The 22,942-nt window shown below is 43.9% G+C and overlaps 1 protein-coding gene across 38 annotated transcripts in view; it reads right to left on the bottom strand.

The window, feature by feature from the left end:
* The window catches only part of RBFOX1 (RNA binding fox-1 homolog 1), a 2,061,409-nt gene that overhangs the window by 330,844 nt on the left and 1,707,623 nt on the right, over window positions 1-22,942 (bottom strand). Inside the window, exon 1 of one of the 38 annotated variants that reach the window (XM_053894482.1) lies at window positions 17,505-17,811. The exons of 32 other annotated variants lie outside the window; for them this stretch is intronic. In XM_053894482.1, coding sequence (XP_053750457.1) covers window positions 17,505-17,591 — 87 coding nt within the window. In that variant the 5' untranslated portion in view covers window positions 17,592-17,811. Of the gene's footprint in view, window positions 1-17,504; window positions 17,812-22,942 lie in introns of those variants that run through there. 5 more of the 38 variants (XM_019468837.2, XM_053894487.1, XM_053894475.1 and 2 more) reach the window with 5 other exon arrangements.

The following is a 22,942-nucleotide window of genomic DNA, read 5'->3' as shown; positions in this document are numbered from 1 at the left end:
AGGACCCTAAGGGCAGCAAGCCACTGCATTCGGGATGGGGTGATACAGCTTCTGAGAGCAAGATAGGCAGCCTTCAGTGTCTTCCCACTTGGTCATCTGGCACAGAGTGGGGGACAGGACTAGTCCCTTCTGCCCTGCTTGGGGACATGTGCAAAGATTCAGGTGACACTGTACTGCAGTGTCCAGTTGACCTCCTCTGAAAGGCTTTCCCCACCCAGAAGCCACAAAGCCATAACTGTTTCGGGAGCAGAGATTGTTAAGTACGTTTCTGCCACGGGGTGCGCTGACAGTCAACTGGAAGTTAAAAACCCTTCCACTGCAAGACCATATGCTCACAGTTTGACATACACTTGGAGGGGAAATTTCCAGGCACCCCAATTAAGAACCCATGCCCACAAATCACTCTGGAGTCCCTCTTTCTTCATCAGCTCCAGAGAGTGGCTTCCAAGTCTCTATGAGGGTCATGATGGGCTTTTTCCTGGGGTTGGAAACTCCTCAGCAGCAGTTAGGAAAGACAGCTGCTGACAGCTGAAACTTCCATGCCTGGGCCTCCAGATCAAGTGACGGAATGTGTGTTTCCATGGCACTCCCAGAAACAGGTGGCTCTTAAACTCTAGAAAAGCACATTCCCCTGCCCCACAGTAAATCAGCTGCTCTCTGTGGAGATGTGTATTTCAGGCATGGACAAGTGCAGCGTCAGGTGTCTCCAAGATAAACCCAGGAAGCTCAGAAGAGAGGAGTGGATGGCAGAAAGATATCAAGACACTGTGGGATGGGACCTCGAAGGCAGAGAATCATCATCCTCCTTACCATGAGTAACTCTTCCTTCCTTTCCATTATTTCCTTCATGGCACTTGCTAAAATGATAATTCATCAACTCATGGGTTGTTGTAGCTGTTCCTAATTCGGTTTTGTGTCTTCCTCCCAGAGATCGTAAATGCTGCTAACGGAGGGATCATATCTGACTTCTTCAGCATCTTTCCACTACTGTCTAGCATTCCATCTTCTATACAGTAGGTACTCAATAAATGTCTGGAGAATTATGGAAGGAAGGAATTAACCAGTCATGTATAATAATCTTTTCTGCTGCTCTCAAACATACGAACCTTTCCTTCTATTTCCCCCATGAGTAAACTGAGGCTCAGAGAGGTAAAATTATCTAGTCAAGATGAAATTTAATAGGAGGTAAGGCTGATTCTGGAATCCAGGTCTGTCTGAATCCAAACTCCCAGGTGGTTTCTGTTGTCACAAATGACAAAAGTGAGACATGTTGCCCCCAGGGGCCCTCCCTATCCCTGTTAAAATAAAATAAAAGGAAAATCAGCCAGCCCTAAGACAGAACTGTCCCGTGATGGAAAATCCAGTCCACAAGCACATGGCTCACCAGATGCTCACAGCTTTGGTACAGCAAGACTTAATAAAGCGCCCAAGACTGATCCCCCATGCTCTAACAGGTTTGCTTGTAGCCCGTGGACACATTTTTGGGTCATTAACAATTAAACACACATGCTGCACTCCCCTGAAGCAACAAAAGTTACCAGACCCTCACACACAGATACACTGCTATGATTCCCAGTCTCCTCTCCCTCTTTTTCTATAATCGTTGTGATTTTCTGCTCCAACCTGCCTTCCAGAAACTGTCTCTCCTTTCTGGGAAGAATTCTCTCGTCGAAAAAGATTCAAGGAATGGTGGCATGGGGAATGGATATTCATTTGCCAGCCATAGACACACCTTGGTGTTGGCAATTTCCGCTCACGGCACACTAGCTCTCCTTTCTGTTTCCCATCTTACCCCACTAAAGACCACTAGACCATCTTCCATCTAGCTTTTAGAGGAATCTCTTTTGTTAAATGCTCATTTACTTACTTTGAGAGAGAGTGAGAGATAGGCAGACAGAGAAAGAGCGCAAGCAGGAGAGGGAGAGGGAGAAACCCAAGCAGGCTCTGCAATGTCAGAACAGAGCCCAACATGGGGCTCTATCTCACAAACTGTGAGATCATGACCTGAACAGAAATCAAGAGCTGGACGCTCAACCGACTGAGCCGCTCGGGCACCCCTGGAGGATTCCTTTAAAAATGTAAAATCAGGTCATGGTGTTCCCCAGTTGAAACTCCCCAGTGGTTTTCCATTTCTCTTAGACCAAAATCCAAACTCCCTGCAATGTCCTAGGAGGCTGAATGTTATGTGGTTGCTGACCACGTGTCTGATTTCATGTCCTACCTCTCCCCCATCATCCACTACATCCCAGTCATACTGGCCATCCTTGTTATTCCCCAAATGTGCCCATGTTGTCTGACCTTAGAGCTTCCATGTGTCCCCTTTGCCTCAACTCTCTTCTCTACCCCAGGACATGACACTGACTCTATTTGCCAATCAGATCAGAGCTCAACTTCCACACCTTCCATCCTTCAACTCTCCAAAATAACCCTCTCAGTTACTATCATGTAGTCTTAATCTATTTTATTTTCTTCCTCGCATGTACCACCATCGGATATCCTGTCTGTTGCTTATTTTCCCCCATTAAATCTGAGTGGACTTATTCATCCCCGCAAACTACTGTCCAGCACACATTGTACACTCCACAAATATTTTCCAAATTGATGAATAAATATGGAAACCAATCTAGAGCTGTCTGAATTCCCAAACGAAGCCCCCTCCTTGGCTTCGAAATGCACATGGCCTGTCAGCAGCCTTATTTGGATTGTGAGGGTCAGATATAAAGATGGAAAAGAAACCACAGTAACTGGCAAGCTACTGATTGAAAAAAAAAGGTCTTTTAAATTTTCTGTGCACATTCAGACAAGGGCTGGGCTGGCTGGTTCACCTCACCGTAACGCCATGGGCAAGCCTGTTCCGTGACTTCTTTCTCCAATCCATCAAGGGGAAATGTTATACTTTTAGGACTTAAGGGAATTAGGAGAAGGATTTAGTTTTTAAGAGAGAAAGTGAAGTCATTTAAATTGAAAACTGATCTTGGGCCCTAGACCTGTATTTCGTTTGCAAGAGAAATACTCCGGCAGGAGTGATGAGAGCTGACAAGGCAGGTCTGTCTGTCTCCCGGTCTCGGCTCCTGAGAGAAGCCTGCCCGGAAGATATCTTGATCTCTTGAGCAGCTTGGTTTTTAGTCCTAAAACGGGCATGACCTTGGGCCAGGTCCCTAAGGGATAGTTGTGTGTTCCAGGAGTCACCAGTGTACTCATGCCTTCATGATTGATGGAGTTTTTTTTCTCCTCAAAGGAAAGCACATCTGTCAGTGCCCCCATTCCATGGAACTTCGGAGGAAAGGTGTGAGCAGAAGCCAGCCACCTGGGTGGTTGGAGCCAGCCAACCTCTGCCTCTCTCTTCTGTCAATCCTCTAATCCCTGGGAGTACTCGGTAGATTCCTCTCCTTCATCCCCATCTTCCTCTTTCCATCTGACTTAAATGCTGTAATTTTCTGACGATCCATTTACTTAGGATATCAGCGACATGTTTTGTTGTAAGCTATCACCTTAGTCTTGAGGTTCTCAACAAAAAAGGATTATTTATTAGTTGGAAAAAATGACTGATTCTGTTTTAAAGAGCTTTTTATTAAAAAAAAAGCTGGCTGCAAGTGATATAAATTTTTATGCATAGGATGAGAGTATAAGAACTTTTGTGGAAGAAAATATATGTGCAGGACAAAGATGAGATATCCGTATAGTGGTTTGAAGTGGTTATTTCTGGGTAGTGGGTTACAGTTTGTGTGTGTGTGTGTGTACATGGACATGTGCACATATGTATATCTGTTTGTGCTTTTCTGACCACCAAGATTTATTTTGCATTTATCCTGAACTAATTTTGCAATTAGAAAAATAGGCAACAATCATTTTTAATGAATTTTCGGTTGGAAAGGAGCCCAAGAAGGAAACCATAAGCTTAAATCAAAGACCAAACAAATCGGCTGCTTGCTGAGACTGGCACTGGTGTGTGACATCCTTCCTGCAGGTGGACGGCTCTATGTGAAAAGCGCTAACTGGGCTGGACCTTGGCCACAGGTGAGGTCCACTGAAGTCTATCAATAAACTGTCTTAAGACTCATCTCTTGGGATGGGTTCTGGCTCAAGGACAGTCCTCACCCTACCTCTTTCCCAGGACTGCTCCACAATATTCTGAATGGGCTCCAAGTACATGGGGTTCTGGGACATAGTTGACTGATTCAAAGTTGAGATGCACCCCAGGCTGGATCCATCAGATTCTTTCCTGGGAATTTGGAACTTGAATGGAAACACAAAGCCTGGTGGTCTTGAAAAGCTGAGTCACTGAGGTTTCTGAACCTTGGCAAGACTGACACTTTGAGCCAGATAATTCTGGTCGTCCTATCCACTGCAGAGTGCCAACAGCAACCCCTTTCTGACTGTGACAACTAAAAATGTCCCTGCAGGGCAAAATTGCCCCTGGCTGAGAACCACTTATCTAAAGAGAATGTCCACAAATTCTGCCTGCCAAGTCCTTAGGCCTGCCCTACCTCATGGATTTCCCTTGGCTTGATTTTCTTTTGTTTTCCCCTTTTCTGTGCATTCGATTGTTTACACAATACCCCTCAAAAACTGCAAAATATAAACACTTCCCTGTTAAACTAGCCAGGATTGCGTTCTGTGCCTCGACCAAAAGGATCTTAACAAAAACACTCACATTCAAAAATCATCTTTGGTTTCTTGATATTCAAAATCACCTGTCATCTTTCAACCCATAGGAGGCCCAACTGTTTTTTAATTCAACTTATCTCTGATATCAGAGCAGATCTGAACACAAAGGTGTGAATGAAGCAGGTGCTCCTGAGCCACATGGGACACTGGAAACCACGATATGTCAGCAACAAGACCCCAAGATGGCAGAGGAACGTTCACCTGCCCAGGGAGGGCAGGGGGTTTGCTTGTGATTGTGTGCGGAACTAACACTTTCCATGAGGAAGTTGGAAAGCCGGAAAGCAGAGATGTCATGGGACACATGCCTTGCCCACCCCCAGGAGTGAACTCTACAACATGTTCCTCAGTGAAGCTCTGACTAGCTAGAACCAAACACATGAAAGAAAATACACATGCAGACAGCACTGTGCACCCAAACCCCACAACTGTTCGAACAGATAAGAATTCCATATGGTCTGCATTACCCTCAGCAATGGAAGGCTTTTTATCCTTCCCTAGGCTACCCCATCACCATGCAGCAAGTGGGAGCTCTGGTCCCTTACAACACAGACAGGGACAGGACTCAGCAGCTGATGAATGGCGTTCTGTATGATGGGTGAACGCTTGTGCAACATCTGCTAGGCCCCCACACAAATTTTAAGGCCCTCTGGCAGGCAGCACCAAGTCCCTCAGCTAAGTCACAATGGGAACCACCTGCCAAAACGCCAGGTGTGAAACAAGCCCTAGCTCATTAGAGTCCTTAAGCCCCCACCCAAATTCCTGGAAAAGGCTCCAGGCAAATCCAGGGCTCTGCATGGCCACTCTCCATGAGCCCACGGGAGCCTCGCCTTATTAAGATGGTCGTTGGACGGTCCACGTCAATTTCACATTTTCTGTCAAAACCTAACAGATACCAGGCACCTCGGTGTTTACACCTCTCAGCAGAACAAATGCAGAGCTGTTGAAGGGAGAAATAACACACCACCACAGTAACAATAGAAGAGATCGCTTGCAAGCTGTCCGCGGCCCCTGGAGTAACTGACATGTTTGACAGAGAATGTGTGTTGGTAACGTTGCTTGATTTGTGTTTAAAGGGAAAACAGAAAGTGCATTTCCAGAAGGTTTAGACATTGATAACCAAAGAGAAGGTCTTGTAAACAAAGCCACAAGGACCATGTCCTGGCAGCCCCCTCCTTGCCGTTTGTCACCGCCCCACCTCCCGTTTTGATCTCCTGGAGGAATCAGGCTTCCTCGGGAGAACAAGATCTCCTGACAGAAGGCTGCAAGACAGAGGGAGGAAAGCTGATCAGAAATGACAGCGGCACAAAACCCTGTTAGCCTTCTGCTCAGAATAGGTTGTACGGGGAAGAGACAAGGCTGTTCCCCTGCAGAGGACGGGCAGAGGCACCAAAGCCACACAGCACAGTACGGTCCTTGGGAACATCCCCACGTCTGCCATTTCCAAGCCCTGAGAGCTCAGGCAGGTTATTTCACTTTGCTGGGCCTCAGTTTCCTTGTATATGTGCTGCTGAAGCCAGCACTGGGCCTCAGTTTCCCTGAAAGGAAGTCTTTCCAGGGTCATTTGGGGCAGTAGAAATATCCTATGGAAAAGACCCAAAGGAGAGACCAGTAGGAGTAGCAACAGTGGAAATAATAGTAATATAATTTTTAACATGTAATTATAATATAGTAATTATAAAAATATTACTATTTGACTATATCATATGCAATCATATAATCATATATTGTACAATCACATATTACACAACATAATCATAATATTATAGGATTATTGTAAGATACATAATATATATATTATGTTTTACTTTATGTATCATTATATAATTATATGTAATAGTATATAATTATAAAATAGACAATTACATACAATTATATAATTATATGTAATAGTATATTATAATTATGTTATATATAATACACATATGTATATTATATGAAATACATGTTATTATATGTACATAATATACATCACCTTATTATCTAATCCTTATTATGTTATTATTACTTATTCCTATTCTTATTGAGCCTTACTATATACCACGTACCATTATAAGTGCCTTACAAATATTAACTCATCTGATCCTCAAAAGCAACTCTGATATGGTCCCCATCCAATGGAGGCGGATACGAAAGCATGGATTTAGGTGCTTCTAATATGTCCATTTTACAGATGAGGGCAATTTAGGAACTTTACCAAGGAGGCAAAGCTGAGATTCTAACCCAGCAGTCTGTTTCGAGAGCTCACCCTCTTAGCCAAGATGCAATATATATATGTATACATATATATCTGCAAACGCTCCATATTGCCTCTACTGTATAGTTAGTTCTGGTGTTGTTTGTGGTAGCATTTTAGTTGTGCTTGAAAATAAACTTGCTAATACGCTTCCTGACTACTTTCCATGTGCCAGGCACTGTGCTATGAACTTTATATGCTTTGGTTCCTTTAACTATCACCCAGCAAGGTTAATGCTGCCCAGAGGAGGTGTTACCACACCCAAGGTCACACAGGTAGGAAGTGATGCTCAAGGTCACACAGGTGGAGGCAGGAGATGAGCCAGGTAGTCCGTTCCAGAGCCTACACCCCTACGTTGTCCTGTTAGCCTGCTTTTTCCTCTCCCAAATACAACCCTTCACTTAGATACTGTAGGTGAAATGCCTTACACACAGCCTGGTACATCGTAAATGCCTGGAAACGAGCAGCTGCTGTTGTTTTTATTATAACTAAATGCGAAAAGCCCAGTAGGCATTTTCTTCCAAGAAAATGACGGAAGTATGAATTTATGACACCGTCTGTTCAGAGGGCAGATCCTTCGCCCCTTTTAAACCTCAACAAAGCCCCTGCATTGTTGGGTAACACCAGTTCCCCAATCCAGCTGTTCACGGGAAACCCGGGATTGCTGGGGAAGCACGTAGTTCACTGGGCCCTGCCATTCTGACGCAGACAATCCGAGGTCCAGGGCAGACAGCACAGGTCAGCAAGCTTGCCCACGTGCCGATCAGTGGCAGGGCTGGAGAGCACACTGATGAAGGAGGTTCTGGAAGTGCCTCTCTAAGCCGCGTTTCCCTCCCCAAAGGCTCTCCACAGGCTGCCCAGTGCCAGTCGGCAGTCTTGCACTCACACTCCTCCCTGCCGCCGGGTGCTGACAGATGGAAGCTATTCTTATTATTTAACATTTATTAAGCGCCCACAGTGTGCTAGGAGCTGCATGGAACAGGGGTGTGGGTGGTCCCAAAGAATTTGTCCCCAGAAGGCTATGGCCACATGGAGGGAAGGGGTTGGGCTTCTCTTTCCCACTCAAAGTCCACTCCTCCCAGCCAGTTATGGTTCCAGCCCCAGAAGTCCTACTAGAGCCAGTGGACAAAGATTTGGGCAAGGATTCCATATGAGTGAGGCCTTTACATCCTTCTTGGTGTGTGACCAGTAGCCCCAGCTCCCCAGGCCACTGACTTAGGGAATGGGAAGGGGTGTGGGTTTCATCCCACCCAAGGCCATGGGCTATGCATGTCAAACCCCATGGTGGTATCTCTTTCTCTCTTTCGTAGCATTCCCCAATGGTACCCCACTCTGTCCAGCTGCACCAAAAAGCATGTCCCTGGTTATTGAGAATCTCCACTGAGAGAGGGAACAGAGAGTTACAATTGTGTCCACTTAACGCCCAAATCCAGAGCATCTCTGTATGGAAAAGAAAGTGCAGCAACCCAGGATATTGTGAAAGAAAACAAAACAAAACAAAACAAAACAAAACAAAACAAAACAAAACAAAACCAAGACAGCAGCAACTCTGGCCATCCATTATGGAACACCTACAATGAGCAGGGGTTGTTTTCCATGCTTCACAAGCATCATCTCATCAGATCCTCTGGGTTCCTTTCCCCATTGTCAAGTTGAGACAATGGAAACTCAGAGACATGGAGCCCCACATCACACAGGGGCCAAGATGCCTACTCAGATTGGTCTGAGTGGGGCACCCAGACCTTGGCATTATGCTAAGCTTCCTGAATAGCATAGTGGTTGCACTGCAAATGCCTTGGGTGTGGTCATTTTTGCACTCTTTTATGCCTGACATTGACTTTGGGAGGTAGAGAATATTGCATATTACTCCCATTTTTTAGAGGAGCAAGGGGAGGCTCAGAGAGGTCAAACACTTTGCCCAAAGTCACCAGGAGAAGGTCGTGGCCAGATTCAAGCTCCCCTGGTCTAGATCCTATGTTCTAAATTCTCTGATCTAAATCCTTAACTGTGCTACCTCATGAAATGAGAAGAAATGGCTCTTCAGAGAGCACTTTGTGAAAACACCTTGGAATGCACAAGGTGACTGCCTCCTCCAAATCCTCTCTACCTTGAGGAGCCAGTGCAGATTACAGAGTGGAAGGAAAAATAACAGCTAAGGGAGGTCATCCTCTCTCCCAGCATGGTATGCTGAACTCACTGCATTACTCTGAGCCAGATACAAGGTAGGACAGGACAAAACTGAACCACTGTTTCAGAGATAGAGGTCTTCCTCAAAAAAACAAAAAACCTCCACCCTTTGTCTCCTGGAACATACCAGAAACCCTGTTATTTGGGAAGGATAGAGGAACTATCTACAGGAAGCCATCTTCCTGAGGGGCGCCTGGGTGGCTCAGTCGGTTGAGTGTCTGACTTCGGCTGAGGTCGTGATCTCACAATCTATGAGTTCGAGCCCCGCGTAGGGATCTGTGCTGACAGTTCTGAGCCTGGAGCCTGCTTCCGATTCTGTGTCTCCCTCTCTCTCTGCCCCTCCACTGTTCATGCTCTGTCTCTCTCTGTCTCAAACGTAAACAAACATTAAAAAAAAATTTAAGGAAGCCATCTTCCTGGAACTGTAGAAAAATCCATCGCAACTGCCCAAGCCACTGACAGTGGTGGGGACCTCATACTGTGTGGGGTGAGTGCAGTCGAGACTCTACAGAGTTCCACCATCAAGCAGCTGTGTTTAACCTCTGACTTTCTTGCCAGTGATGTGGCCAGGGACTCCACCTCTGAGGAGAGAGACTGGGTCTTAATCATCTCAATGTCTCCAGAGCTTAGAAGACAATCCAACATGGAACCCTGACCCATGAAAAATTATTATAATAAATAAATGACTGTCACAATGCCTCTGTCTCTGACTTTTACAACCTGGAGAGCTCAAACTAGGAACTAGGCTTTGCAGAAGACAATGGTCCCAGTTCCCCAGAGGAAAAAACGTGCGGAGTACTGAGTTCAACGTTTCTGGACACCTCCCAAGGTTCAGCAGTTAATCAAGTGGATATGCTGGCTTCTTCCACGCTGGTGGGATGCATGTGTGATAGGCCTATCTTTAGACGTGAGAGAAACATAAATAGGGGTGAGCATCTCTGTCATAAATCAGCCGGGGAAAACACTTACCCAAAACAACCTTTAAAAGACAGGGAGGGGGTTCTGCTTCACCATCAAAGGCTCACATTGCTGAACACCAAAGCAGCAAAGTGGAGTGTGAAATCCACAACTCTCTCCAGCTCTGTGTGTCCCATGCCAACATATTATAAAAAGCAGACTTGCTGATATAGCATGCCTTTAAAATGATCAAAATGACAGATGGTTGCTGCAGAAACACATCCTTTTTATAGGACTGATATTAATCAGAAGAGATTGACAGTGTCCCTTTAATCTTTTAATTAAAAATAAAAAGTGCATTTCTATAAAACAGAACGGGGCAAGTCGCTAGCGTCTCCAAAGTGCTTTGGAACGATGGACAGTCCACATTATTTCAAACTTAACTGGAAGGCTTTGGTTTTTCTTTCTTTATATATTTATGTATGTACGTATTGCTAATATAAAGAGACATGAAGTTGTTGATTTGAGAAGCCCAATCTTGCTTCATAATGTTGTTACTGAATATGCTTATCAGACTGCCTTTACTTCACTAGATCATGCATGGTGTCCTCACCTGAAAAATAGTCAGAATGCTCCCAACATACCCTAGTGGGAAACAATACTATAATTAATTTAGGTGGGAAGATGCTAAGTAAAATTGCCATATCTAACTTTGATACATTTGATCATTAATGGAGAAGCAAAATGCGCTAGATGATATTTAACTGTTTGGTGAATATGATCACTGGCATCGGTCAATGAGGATAATAATTTCTTCTAAAGTTTTATTCATTTTTGTGATAGAGAGAGAGAGAGACAGAGAGATAGAAGGAGACAGAGCATCCTAAGCAGGCTCCAGGCTCTGAGCTGTCAGCACAGAGCCTGAGGCAGGGCTTGAACCCATGAAGCACGAGATCATGACCTGAGCCACAGTCAGACTCTTAACCGACTGAGTCACCTAGGGGCCCCTCAATGAGTTTAATTAAGATCAGAGTCCCACACTTCCTTCCCTGGAGAGGGTGTATGTAGGGTTCAGGGGAGCAAAAAAAGAAAACATGTCTGGATGTCTGTAATACCTTCAGTTAGGATTGCTGATCATGAGAAGCTGACATTTGCCTGTCCAACACCTTACTGTGAGAACAAGACTCATTTTTTCCCTCTATTCACAGCCCCTACAGCTCAGTCAGGATGACAACACCATCCAGATCCAATGTGAGCAGTGAGGCAAGAGGACTGCTTTGAGGGTGGGCATGGTTTGCAAGGTAAGCCAAGGAGACGGCTATCTGGAAATTTTTGCAGGAACAGTTGGGAAAGAGACTTGCAAAAAGATGGATTGGGATGCGAGCCCGGAGATGCTTGGGGACCATTTGTGCCACCACTTAGATGTGGTGTGTTTGTGAATGAAGATCCAGAAAAGACAACCACAGCAGAGTTGTGGAGAGACATGACTTGGGTTGTTGGAGACTGAATTCAACTGCGCCTGAAGCTGGATGTTTTCTTTTTTCCCTCTAAGCAATATGCATTAGATTTTTGTCAGTTGCAAATAAAAGAGTCCTAAATAAACGTTCATCATACATCTTTCTCTCACTTTCTCTTTCTCGAATAACATCTACCATACTGGATACAGAACTACAGACAGAGATGGAGATACATAGGTATAGATGAGATACAGATATAGATACAGCTATAGACATGGATATATAGGGATATGGATGTCCCACATCTTTCCTGTGTATTAGGGTGGAACCTTTGTGTGGAAAGGGGTCTTGGGTGTCTTTTATTCTGGCTCATCACCCTCTCTTAGTTCAAAGCCTCACATACAGTAGGTGCTCGATAAACAATCGCTAATGAGGAGATAGATCACATTTAAAGCTCACAAACACCCTGCAAGTCAGGGATTCCTGCTTTTGTTTTGTAGCTGAGCACACAGCCTTGGAGAGGTTAACTGACAGGCCCAGGGCCACATGCTTAGTAAATGCCAGAGCCAATACATCAACCCGGACCTATTTGACTCCAAACTCTCCTTGCCACCTCCCTGACTCTTTAATTTAGTCTGCCGTTGACATGGCCTCTTCGGCAGTACAGAAAAGTCACTTAGTGACTAAGACAGAGCAGCCTCAAAGTAAATGACACCACTAACATTTACATCAGGTGTGCCTTCTGATTTCTTTCCAGATCAGCAGATACTCCAAACATGTAGATAATATTGCAGGGCAGAAATATCAGGATATGAAATTGGCTCCACCAGCCACAGACCAGAACAAGTGGAATTCTTTTTCGTTCAACCAGACATGTATCCAAATGACCTCTACCTTCCTCTACCTTCCTCTGTCTTTCTGTCGGGACAGCTTCTCCACTTGGATAATTCCTGGCATCACCACATATGTACGCAGATCTGCCATCAACTACATTGCCAGATTCAACGATGCTGATTTCTGCTTCGGAATCCAGGATGCAGGGTTTGCTCCTACCACTGCTATCCCTATCAGAGAGGCACTAATCAGCGTTTTTCTGCCACTGTCTACTCTAGGAAGGTTAAGTCAGAAAACACACAGCCTCTAGAGAGCTTAGAGTCTCTGAGAGAAAAGATGGCATTGAGTGCTCAGGACCCAAACCCAGGAAAGTGGACACTCCCCGGCGGTATTCACAGAAGGGTATTTCGGAGCCCATTCCTGGGTAGAGCACTCAGAAATTCAGGCCGTAAGAGTTATTTCAGAGATTCTTCCAAGATTCTTTCCACCTATGCTTTTTGATGTTTGAGTCCTATGTGCAAACAATCTCAAACTCTACAGTGCAGTGGGACGGGGAAGATACTGAAGTTCCTTCTTGCTGTGTCACCCAAACACCATGAATTCACCTGAATTCTCTGCTCTGGTAGGAAGACCTCTCCTTAGTTTGCACTGAATGCCTGCCAGTGCTTTAGAGCTCAACTCAAACACCACCCTTCCCTTTTAACCACACTCTTTCCTACTCTAAGAGACATCCACCTGCTCCCTCTCCTGTTTTCATATGCATTCCCATGGATGCACCTCAACAGTAGACTGGTGAAGAGGGAAGATTCTGGCCCAACATACCTGATCCAAATCTCAGATCTGTAACTGACATTCCTGTGAACTTGGACAAGCTCCCTTTCTCAAGGGTCAGTTTCAGGTTCTTCATAGGTAGAAAGGGCACCATAATCCAAGACTCTGATTCCTTATTTGAGATCATTGGGGTCATGTGTATTTTGAAATTTCAAATTTTTTATGGGGGACGGATAGGAATTGTCTTTTTCAGAAAGGTATTTCAGTGGAAACATCGATTATGTAACACTCTCAGCAGGGTCTGGGACAACACTCTGAAATCAAACACTTAAATATCCCTGTAGCAAAATATGTGAATATTCACACTAAGAGGGATAAAGAAAGTCTATAAATAGCCACACATCATTTTAGGTCAAGTTTGCTTCCCAAATCAGTTTTGGTACCAAACTTCTCCCCAGAAAACACCCTGATTTACAGAGCTTTTTGGAATTTAAAATTACAGATAGGGGATGGTAGGCCAGTAGTACTCAACTTAGGGTTTTCTAAGAAAAAGTGAGATAATATACCTAAGTATTTAGCACAGCACCTGGTTCATAGCAATTACTCAATAATTGTTACCTGTCATTCTTTTCTAATGTTTTTACTGTAGTATAAGTTTTGTGTTTATCTAGTGTTCTCTTCCACTGGCTGTGAACCTACATGTCAATGGCTATGACTATCACTTTTGTGTCCTGGGTGTCCTGACCAATGCCTCGTCTAAAATATGTGAGCATTAATGAATAACTTAATTAACAAATGCATGGTGATGTAGATGGGGTTCTGTTTACACTGACTTCCATCTAGAAAAATGGTCTTTTGACCCACTATCTATAATATCTAGATGAGATGGGAATTATCTGTCCCAGTATGGAGAACGATCTAGCCACGTATGGCCAAAGGGCATACCCTTTGTTTAAGTATCTACAGTGAGGGGTGCAAATCTGAACTTATAACCCTGAACCAAGGGCTCATTAGATCTAAGCACTAACCAAACATACTAATCATTTGTAAAGCCATTGTTTTATTATGTTGCTTGGTATGCTGCGGCCATGGTCTATGGTTTAAGTAAGTCATCTTGGGAAGTTCTGGATTCAAGGCTGACTTTGACAATTGATTTGTCAGACCTTCCTTGTTTTCAGATCAGAGAGTGCATTGATCATTCAGTGTATTGTTGAAAATCTAGAAGTAAATAAAGAAGTTTGAGAGGAACATACATTGTTTCTTTTTATCCCAAGATACCAAGATTGAGATTCATACAAAGGGAAAGGATTAAGGTTTCTACAATGCACTTGGTAATATTACTCTTTAAAAAAAATTTTTTTTTACATTTATTCATTTTTGAGAGACAGAGAGAGACAAAGCACATGCAAGGGAGGAGCAGAGAGAGAGGGAGACACAGAATCTGAAGCAGGCTCCAGGCTCTGAGCTGTCAGCACAGAGCCTGACGCGGGACTCGAACTCCCAAACCGCGAGATCGTGACCTGAGCTGAAGTCAGAAGCACAACCAACCAAGCCACCCAGGTGCCCCGGTAATATTACTCTTTTTCTCTTCTCTTCTGCTTCTCACTACCCATGAAACTCTCCAAACTGGTTCAGCTCAATCCCCTATGGTCTTTCAGAAATTCTTTACATGGCTAGAAGGAAAAACTATCCACCCTTCCATATATTCAACAAGTTTTGATACCAGAAGATGGGTTCAGGAGAACCAGCATGATAATGATTCTGGCTTTCTTGAGGGATGGCGGATGGGGATCACTGGTAACTACGGAATTCAGTCCTAGAACAAAAGATCCTGGTGAGCAACAACCTTAGAATTACTAGAAAACGGCTCTACTCTGTTTTTGCCAGACAACGTGATGCTCTATTAAAGCCTGTTATGATATCTGGTCAATTATTTATTTTTTTCTTCAACTGAGTAGACCAAAACAGGGCAGTGCTACCAGTATTAATTTAAAAAGTGGCAGAAACTCTTCTGCCACAGAATTGTTGGCTCTTGAGGTTGGAAAGACCTTGGGAGGAATCTCAAACTCTGATCCCACCACCCTGCCAAGTGGCTACCAAAGCTCTGTCCGTGTAACTCCAGGCATAGGGAACTTACTACCGATGATGGAGTACACACACTATTTTGGATCACTTTTAGTGTCCTGCTGATGACATTATTAAGGTGTGGGCGGCACCTTCCTTCCCTACAGGGAAGCTCTTACAGCTCTTGAGGAGTTGGGAAAAAAACCACAAGGTCAAGGAACTGGTAAGCAAGCTGATACAGCCTGCTGGGATACAGGACAGCTGGCATCAGAAGGCCCAGCTAGAAGGTGAGTGTGTGTGTGTGTGTGTGTGTGTGTGTGTGTGTGTGTGTGTTACAATTTTTCTCTCTTTGAGTTGCTTCTCCTCCCCTTGAAAATGTTTCTGCAACCAAGTGATCTGAGTTTCGTGATGCCAATGGGTAAATAACACAGGGTCTCTCAGCAAACCAGAAATGAAGCTGGTCTCTCTCCAGCTATACCATTTTAGTGCATTCCAGGGGAGTGAGAGAGGAAGAAGATGAATATGTCACAGCAGCTGGTCCAGAGCCTCCCCACTGCACTGCTCTCCTGACTTATGGGTAACTAGTTAGCAAAGGTGTCACTTGGGAAAACAAAGTATGATCGGGCTAAGATTTGCAAGTAAAATCACTTGTTCCTTCCAAAAATAACTGGATATGTTTTCTCCAACACTCTGCAAAAAAGGAATAAATAGGGCCTCCCCAATTTCTCAGCTGGCCCGTGCGTCTCCTCATCTATCATTGGGGTAATACGTCCAGAGTGGCATTTCGTAATGACAGCAACATTCCAGCAAATCGATAGTTATTCAATTCCCAACAAGCTCTCAAGTCCATTAAGCCTGATTACATTCACCCATTTCAGTGCGTGCCGTTATTTTTCCTACACCGGCACTTAATCTATAACAGGAACTTATGAGAACTTTCAAAAGCAATTTCAGCATCAATCAGCATAGAGTGAAGGGCACGATTTGCTTGTAATTATTTATCGGACGGGGCGGCAGAGGGTCTGACAAAACTCCAACAGCCGACCTTCACCCCAAGTTTCCAATGGAAGCAAAAGGCATTCCAGTTTGCCATGGAGTCCTCCTTCAGACTCCATGCACACCCCACTGGCCTGCTTACACCAGGAAAGATGGAACGATTTCCATGTTGTTAAGGACCATTCTCCAGGCAGTGTATATATGTCTCACGTATAATATAGGGGTTTCCAAGCTAAGCAATGGCCATAAGTCTAGGATGATAGAATGTGTTGTTATTATTGAGAATCGCCCCTGCATGTCTCGAATCACCCAAGTTCTTAAGGTTCACAAGCACCATTCGGAAAAGGGGGGAAACTGAGTTTGACCAGAACCCTCCCCAGAAATTTTAATTAAGAAGGTAGGGTACTGCAGAATTTTCAAATATAGTTGTGGAGGGGGCACAAGGATAAGGGTGAAAGGGTGCACTAAACACAAAATACATTTAGTTTTCCTTTCCCGCAGAAACAAGAGACAGAATTAACTACAAAGCGATGGCTGTTCTCAAACAAACAAGAAAACAACAGCAAAGCAACCATCTGGGTTTCCCAGGATGTTCAGGCTCTGTGACTAGTAGGTGTTCGCTTTCCACAGAGAACTTTGGACATACACCCAGAAGCCAATGCTTGTTTAAAAAGACAAACTTATGCTAAGGGGGGGGGGGGGGGGTGGAAAGTCCCAAGTATCTTATTGGTAGATGAGTCTCCCTGCACAAAATTAATAGGCTTAAAAGTAAAACCAACACACTTTTCAATCCTCCACTTTCTTGCCATCATTAAGATGTAAACAGCTGGTAAGGGAGTCCTAAAGTAATCTCTGAACTTCATAAATTAACCATCAACAGCGTGTTCCTTTTTGCCTCAATGCCACCACTCGACCCAAGTGAGGTGGGGGGCAGGGCACTTCTATAAAAATAGACAATCCACATGAAGGCAAACATATAAATTAATGCATATTTCATGCTCCTTCTATTTCCTGGGTTAAAGCTCTTAACCAAGTCACCTCATGATAAGTTACTTTGCCTCATGATCTGCTCTGGGAGACTGAGTCCCTCAGAAAGCTGGGAAGGAGAGCAAATCCTTTGCCCTGTGGTCAACCTCCTGAAGCAAAGGCATGAATGTTAAACAGCACCCAGATCAATACAAGCAAATATGGCTCAACTACACCATTTATTCAGCCATGAGAGATGTCAATAGCCAGATTAGGGTGATCCATCTTTGTGATTTCCTACTGTCTTCCCACTGACTACATGAGGGCTTTTTCCTGTATTAAAAGTGTTTGCTTTCTCAACCATAAAAATTCCAATTATTACTCTGAGCGCTCTGGAGTTAAGTTGCTGGCTGGCAGTGGCCTTGAATTACCTGGATCAGTCCGGGAAAGTAGGGGGCTGCAGGAACAATCATAGGCACGCCATAGGGATGCAGGAGTACTCCTTGAGAAGGCAACATGCTTTACGTGAAGGTATTATTCCCTCTGAAGCTCAACACATCAGTGGAGAGTTAGGGGAAAATCTACAGACCCAACTTCTTCGGAACTACAAAGCCGAGAGCCAAATCGCTTCTGTCACGAGCCAGGCACTCATCAACGCCGAGAGGGGGAAAGAAAGAAAATCCGCATCAGCAACTCTTAATGTGAAAGTTTTCTTCCCAGACGCCGAAGAGACACAGCAGCTGCAGAGTTGAATCTACCAAAATGGAAGGTGCTATTTTGGGAACGGCTTGCCTAACATGACTAACCAAATACTCTTCATTAATTTAGTTCTCAGAGAGAGTGAGAGAGAGCCCAGATGACTGAGAGACAGAGGTAGGCCACAGGAATGGGGCTCTTCCCGATGAAGTTGGGCAAAAGGCAAGGGACAAAGTCTGAATGGGATTTTTAGAGAGGAAAATGAGACTTGTAAACTGAGAGGATTATCAGTCGCTACTTAAAAATCAAGTAGGTAAATGTGGGCACCCTTTGGCACAAAGAAGCTAAGGAGATCATCTAATCTGTGCTTCTCTCTCTTTCTCTCTCTGTCACTGGCTTTAATTTAATTTTATTTTTTTCATTAAAATTTTTTTTTAATGTTTATTTTTGAAAGAGAGAGACAGAGACAGAGTGGGGCGGGGGGTGGGCAGAGAGACAGGGAGACACAGAATCTGAAGCAGGTTCCAGGCTTGGACCTGTCAGCACAGAGCCCGACGTGGGGCTCGAACTCACAAACCGCGAGATCATGACCTGAGCCGAAGTCGGACGCTCAGCGGACGGACCCACCCAGGCGACCCTCACTGGCTTTAATTTTAAAGGGGCAATCTGTGCAAATCATACGATAAGAATACCAGCGGGGCGCCTGGGTGGCTCAGTCAGTTGAGCATCCGACTTCAGCTCAGGTCATGATCTCACCGGTTGTGAGTTCGAGCCCCGCATCGGCTCTGTGCTGCCAGCTCAGAGCCTGGAGCCTGCTTTGGATTTGGATTCTGTGTTTCTCTCTCTGCCCCTCCCCTGCTCATGCTCTCTCTCTCTCTCTCTCTCTGTCTCTCAATAATAAATAAATGCTAAAAAAAAATTAAAAAAAAAAAAGAATACCAGCTAATACTTGCAGAGTGTGCTACACACAGAGAATGAACTAAGTTGTTTACACAGGTTACGTAATGTTATTCTCACAACTCTCTCAAGTCAGTACTGTTACCAGTTCCAGGGAACACACAGAGAAGTGGACTTAGACTAGTCGAATCGGTTTCCCACACGTGTACCCTTGTTAAGAGTCAGTGCCGGGCTCCGAACACAATTCCTAACCAGGCGACTCACTATATGCAGAAGAGCACTTCATTCTCCCACAGAACTTCACACGCTTTCAAAACAAAACAAAACAAAACAAAACAAAACAAAACAAAACAAAACAAAACAAAACACAGATTCTCTGTCCTTGATCTTTCAATGGTCATCTGTGACTATGCAGTGTGTTCATAGGAGATGGTTTCCTGTTCCCAGAGTTTAAAGGCATATCCACCAAACTATGGGCAAAAAATAAATTCAAGCCAATATTTGCAATCTTTCTGGTGCTTGAAAATACCCAAAGGATTGTCTGGGATAGGTTCCACGGTAATAAGTAAATTCCTCTGGCATTACATGAATTGAAATGCAATTGATTTGGGTGTCTCACACACTAGCTGTGTGATGTTAGAACAAGTGACTTAGCATCTCTGAACCTTGGTTTCTTCACCTAGAAAACTGCAGTAATAATAGACCCTGCCCCATGGGGTTGTGTGACAAAGCTCCGGGCATCATATCATGGATACCATACTAAAGGCTATTAGCTGTTCCTATCATGTGTGTTGTGTTCTCCTGATGGTCAGTATGGATACATCTTCAGCTTCAGATTGAAGGCACAGATAAATTCATAGAGTCACTCATGGCAAGAAGACACATGGGCATGTGGAGAGCTCCCGGTTTTGAGAGCAAGGGCGCACAAGTGACCAAGTGAGTCCACTCAGTTAACGCCAAAGGCCCAGGGATCACTGGAAATCACCTTCAAACCAAACATCCGCTTGCCACATTCCACCTCTAACTCCAAGCAGGACACAGGATATAGATTTTGTAGAAACTCAGAGAGCTTCAGACACCGCAAACCATATTCAACTATTGGCTTTTTCTAAATCCAAATGTCAATTCCTCCACTTTTAGATAGCCAAGGTGTTTTTACACTACACTAATTTTAGTTGCTTGATTTAGCTGCATAATTACATTTCTAGATAACGACAGTGGACAGCGTTTGGCAGAGAATTCAATTATTTAAGGCTGAATTTTGGCCATCTTGACAAGGTTTCTCTGTAATTGATTCTCCTGCATCAAAGTAGCCACACTGTTACAATTCAGAAAGCTCCAGTAACAGCTGCAAGTTGACCCCTCTTACTTAACAGCCTGATACTGTTTCTAACTTTAGCTTTTGACTATGACTTTCAACACTGTGCTTCTGAGAAGTTACCAATGAGGACAGAGGCATCTTCATGAGACAGCTTCTCGGGATGGGGGAGCTATTCATTACTTTGGTCAGAGCTGGGTCAGATTGGATTATTTCTCTTTAGTGTTAGAAAATGTAAAGACTATTGGAGGAGGAGGCAGGAAACTTAGTCTGGAAGGCCAGAAATTTACACAATTTAGATTCTTAGTTTCCTAAACTAGAAGAGAGGCAACAATATCCACTTACAATTCACCAAGACTATTCCCAAGAGCAAAATTGAGAGTGTTTCGGAAACTGTGGAGTTACATAAATACAAAGGATAATTGTATTTATTACCATATATATTGTTTTTGTTAAAGAATCTCATGATTTCAGGGAGAAATGAGTAACATAATATATGGGATATATACATACTTAGCTATACCTTTTGCAGAGGGCATTTTGTTTTCTTTTTAAAAACTCCATAATACAAAAGTTTTTACTGATCCTGAGTAATCAGTTTTTTCCCCCACCCCCATCCTTGAAGATAAGGGCTAATTGTTTTGTGACCCTTTTCACATTGACTGCCAGGAAGCTTAAAGCCAAATAAGAGATTCATCTCTGTCCACTGTGTTGGCCTTTCCTGCTTACAGATAGGTGTTTTTGTCTTCCTATCCTCACCACCTCCAGTACTAACTACTGCTGTTCACATTTTCTCTGATTCTGATTTTATATTCACATATTACTGTCACATATAATCATAATAGTTATATTTTGGAAATTGTATGAATTAAAAATATCCTTGCTCTAAACCTACCTCAAAAACTTCATGAACTAATAGAACATAAAATCAAATGACAACCATTAAACAAAACCTCTTTTTCCTGGGGTGCCAGGGTGGCTCAGCCAGTTGAACGTACAAACTCTTGGTTTCGGCTCAGTTCATGGTCTCGCAGTTTGTGAATTCGAGCCCCACATTAGGCTCTGTACTGACAGTGTGGAACCTGCTTAGGATTCTGTCTCCTTCTCTCTCTGCCCCTCCCCAGCTCATGCTTTCTCTCTCTCAAAAACAAATACACATTGAAAACAAAACAAAAAAAACCATAAAACCTCTTTTTCCTAACACAGGTCCTATTTTTTCCAAATAGGAAGCACCTAGTATTACTGGACTATAATTCTTTTCTCTTACTTCCATTTCCTCTGCTAAAAGACACTGCCTATGCATCTCTGCTCCTCACTGGCTCCTGAGCACAGCTCATGGTAAACAGTCAGCTACCCAATATGAGTTCGTGGTTTTTTGCAGGAGCTTTGAAAATGTAGAGTGAAAGAATTAAGTAGAGAGCAGGGGAGACCGTGACTGGGAGACACAGGTAGGCCTCGAAACACAGAATTCAAGCAAAGGCCCCACATCACAATCTAAAGCAGCCATCCCAGACAGGATGGCAAAGTTGTTTCTGTAAGTGGACAGACAAATAGCTCAGGTGTTGACGACCTTATGCTCTCTGCTGTAACCACTCAAAACTGCTATTGTCACCTGAAAGCATTTACAATATGGAAACCAACAAACACTGAAATTTGAATTTACTATAATTTTCGCCTGTCAGGAGATACTCCTCTTTTGATTTTTTTCCCCATCTTGAAAAAGTGTAAAAACCATTGTGAGTTTGAGGGTCATAAAAATGGGTAATGGGCTAGGATTGGCTTACAAACCATGGTTTGCTGACCCCTAATTGAGAGCATGTATTTTACCTAAAGCTCTGGAAGTCAGACTTTAATATAATAGCAAATATAAACTCCTTTTCAGTTGCCCTCTGCTTCTCCACATGCTTCTCAATTTTCCTGGCACTTCGTTGAGTGCTGGTTCTGTGTCAATCTTCCCTGTGTCAGGGATTTCCATCAGGAGATTTTTTTTTTCTTAGCCAACCTTTCATAGTTCAGTCTCACCCCACTCTCCAAAGAAGATAAAAACAAACAAATGCAAAACAAACCAAAAAACCCACCTCCCATCTTCTTTCTCCATCTTCCATGATGGAACTCTTTTCTCAGTCACTGTCTCATTCTTTCCTCTCCTAGATTAAAGTGGTTCCTCTGCCTAGATGAGGTCAGATACCACATCTCCTTCCCACATCCAAGAGCTAACATGAGGATTACTCTGCTCACCACCAGCCCTTGTGAGGGGCAGCGACCTAAAGTTTAAACACCGATGTAGGAGAAGGAAAAAGAAAAGAAACACAAGTTTTGGATGGAGGTTGGGAGACAAGAACATTCAGAGAAAACCAATGCCTGCCATATGGATTCTGTTGGTTACATGAGCCAAGTGTAACCTCATGGACCAAATCCAGTCTGAGTAGAAGGACGAGGGGGAGGAGGGGGAGGAGAATGTTGATGACGGTGATGGCTTCTCTGCATTGTGCAAAAGAGAGATGATATATTTTTTTATTAAAAAATTTTTTTACACTTTATTTTTGAGAGAGAGAGAGAGAGACAAAGCACAAGTGGGGGAGGGGCAGAGAGAGAGAGAGAGAGAGAGAGAGAGAGAGAGAGAATCCAAAGCAGGCTCCAGGCTCTGAGCTGTCAGCACAGAGCCCAACGTGGGGCTCGAACTCACAAACCGTGAGATCATGACCTGAGCCGAAGTTGGACACTTAACCAACTGAGCCAACCAGGTGCTCTGAGGGATGATATATTTTTTAGTGTTTATTTTCAAGAGAGCATGAGAGAGAGTAGGGAAGGGGGAGAGAGGGTGGGGTCAGAGGATCCAAAGCAGGCTCTACACTGGCAGCACAGAGCCTGATGAGGGGCTCGAACTTACCAACCACGAGATCATGACCTGAGCTGAAGTCAGATGCTCAAGCAACTGAGCCACCCAGATGCCCCAAG

Source organism: Panthera pardus, unplaced genomic scaffold (assembly GCF_024362965.1).
Source record: "Panthera pardus isolate Hobbes unplaced genomic scaffold, ASM2436296v1 HiC_scaffold_5, whole genome shotgun sequence".
Classification (NCBI taxonomy): Eukaryota; Metazoa; Chordata; class Mammalia; order Carnivora; family Felidae; genus Panthera; species Panthera pardus.
This window is presented reverse-complemented; position numbering and strand designations above follow the sequence as displayed.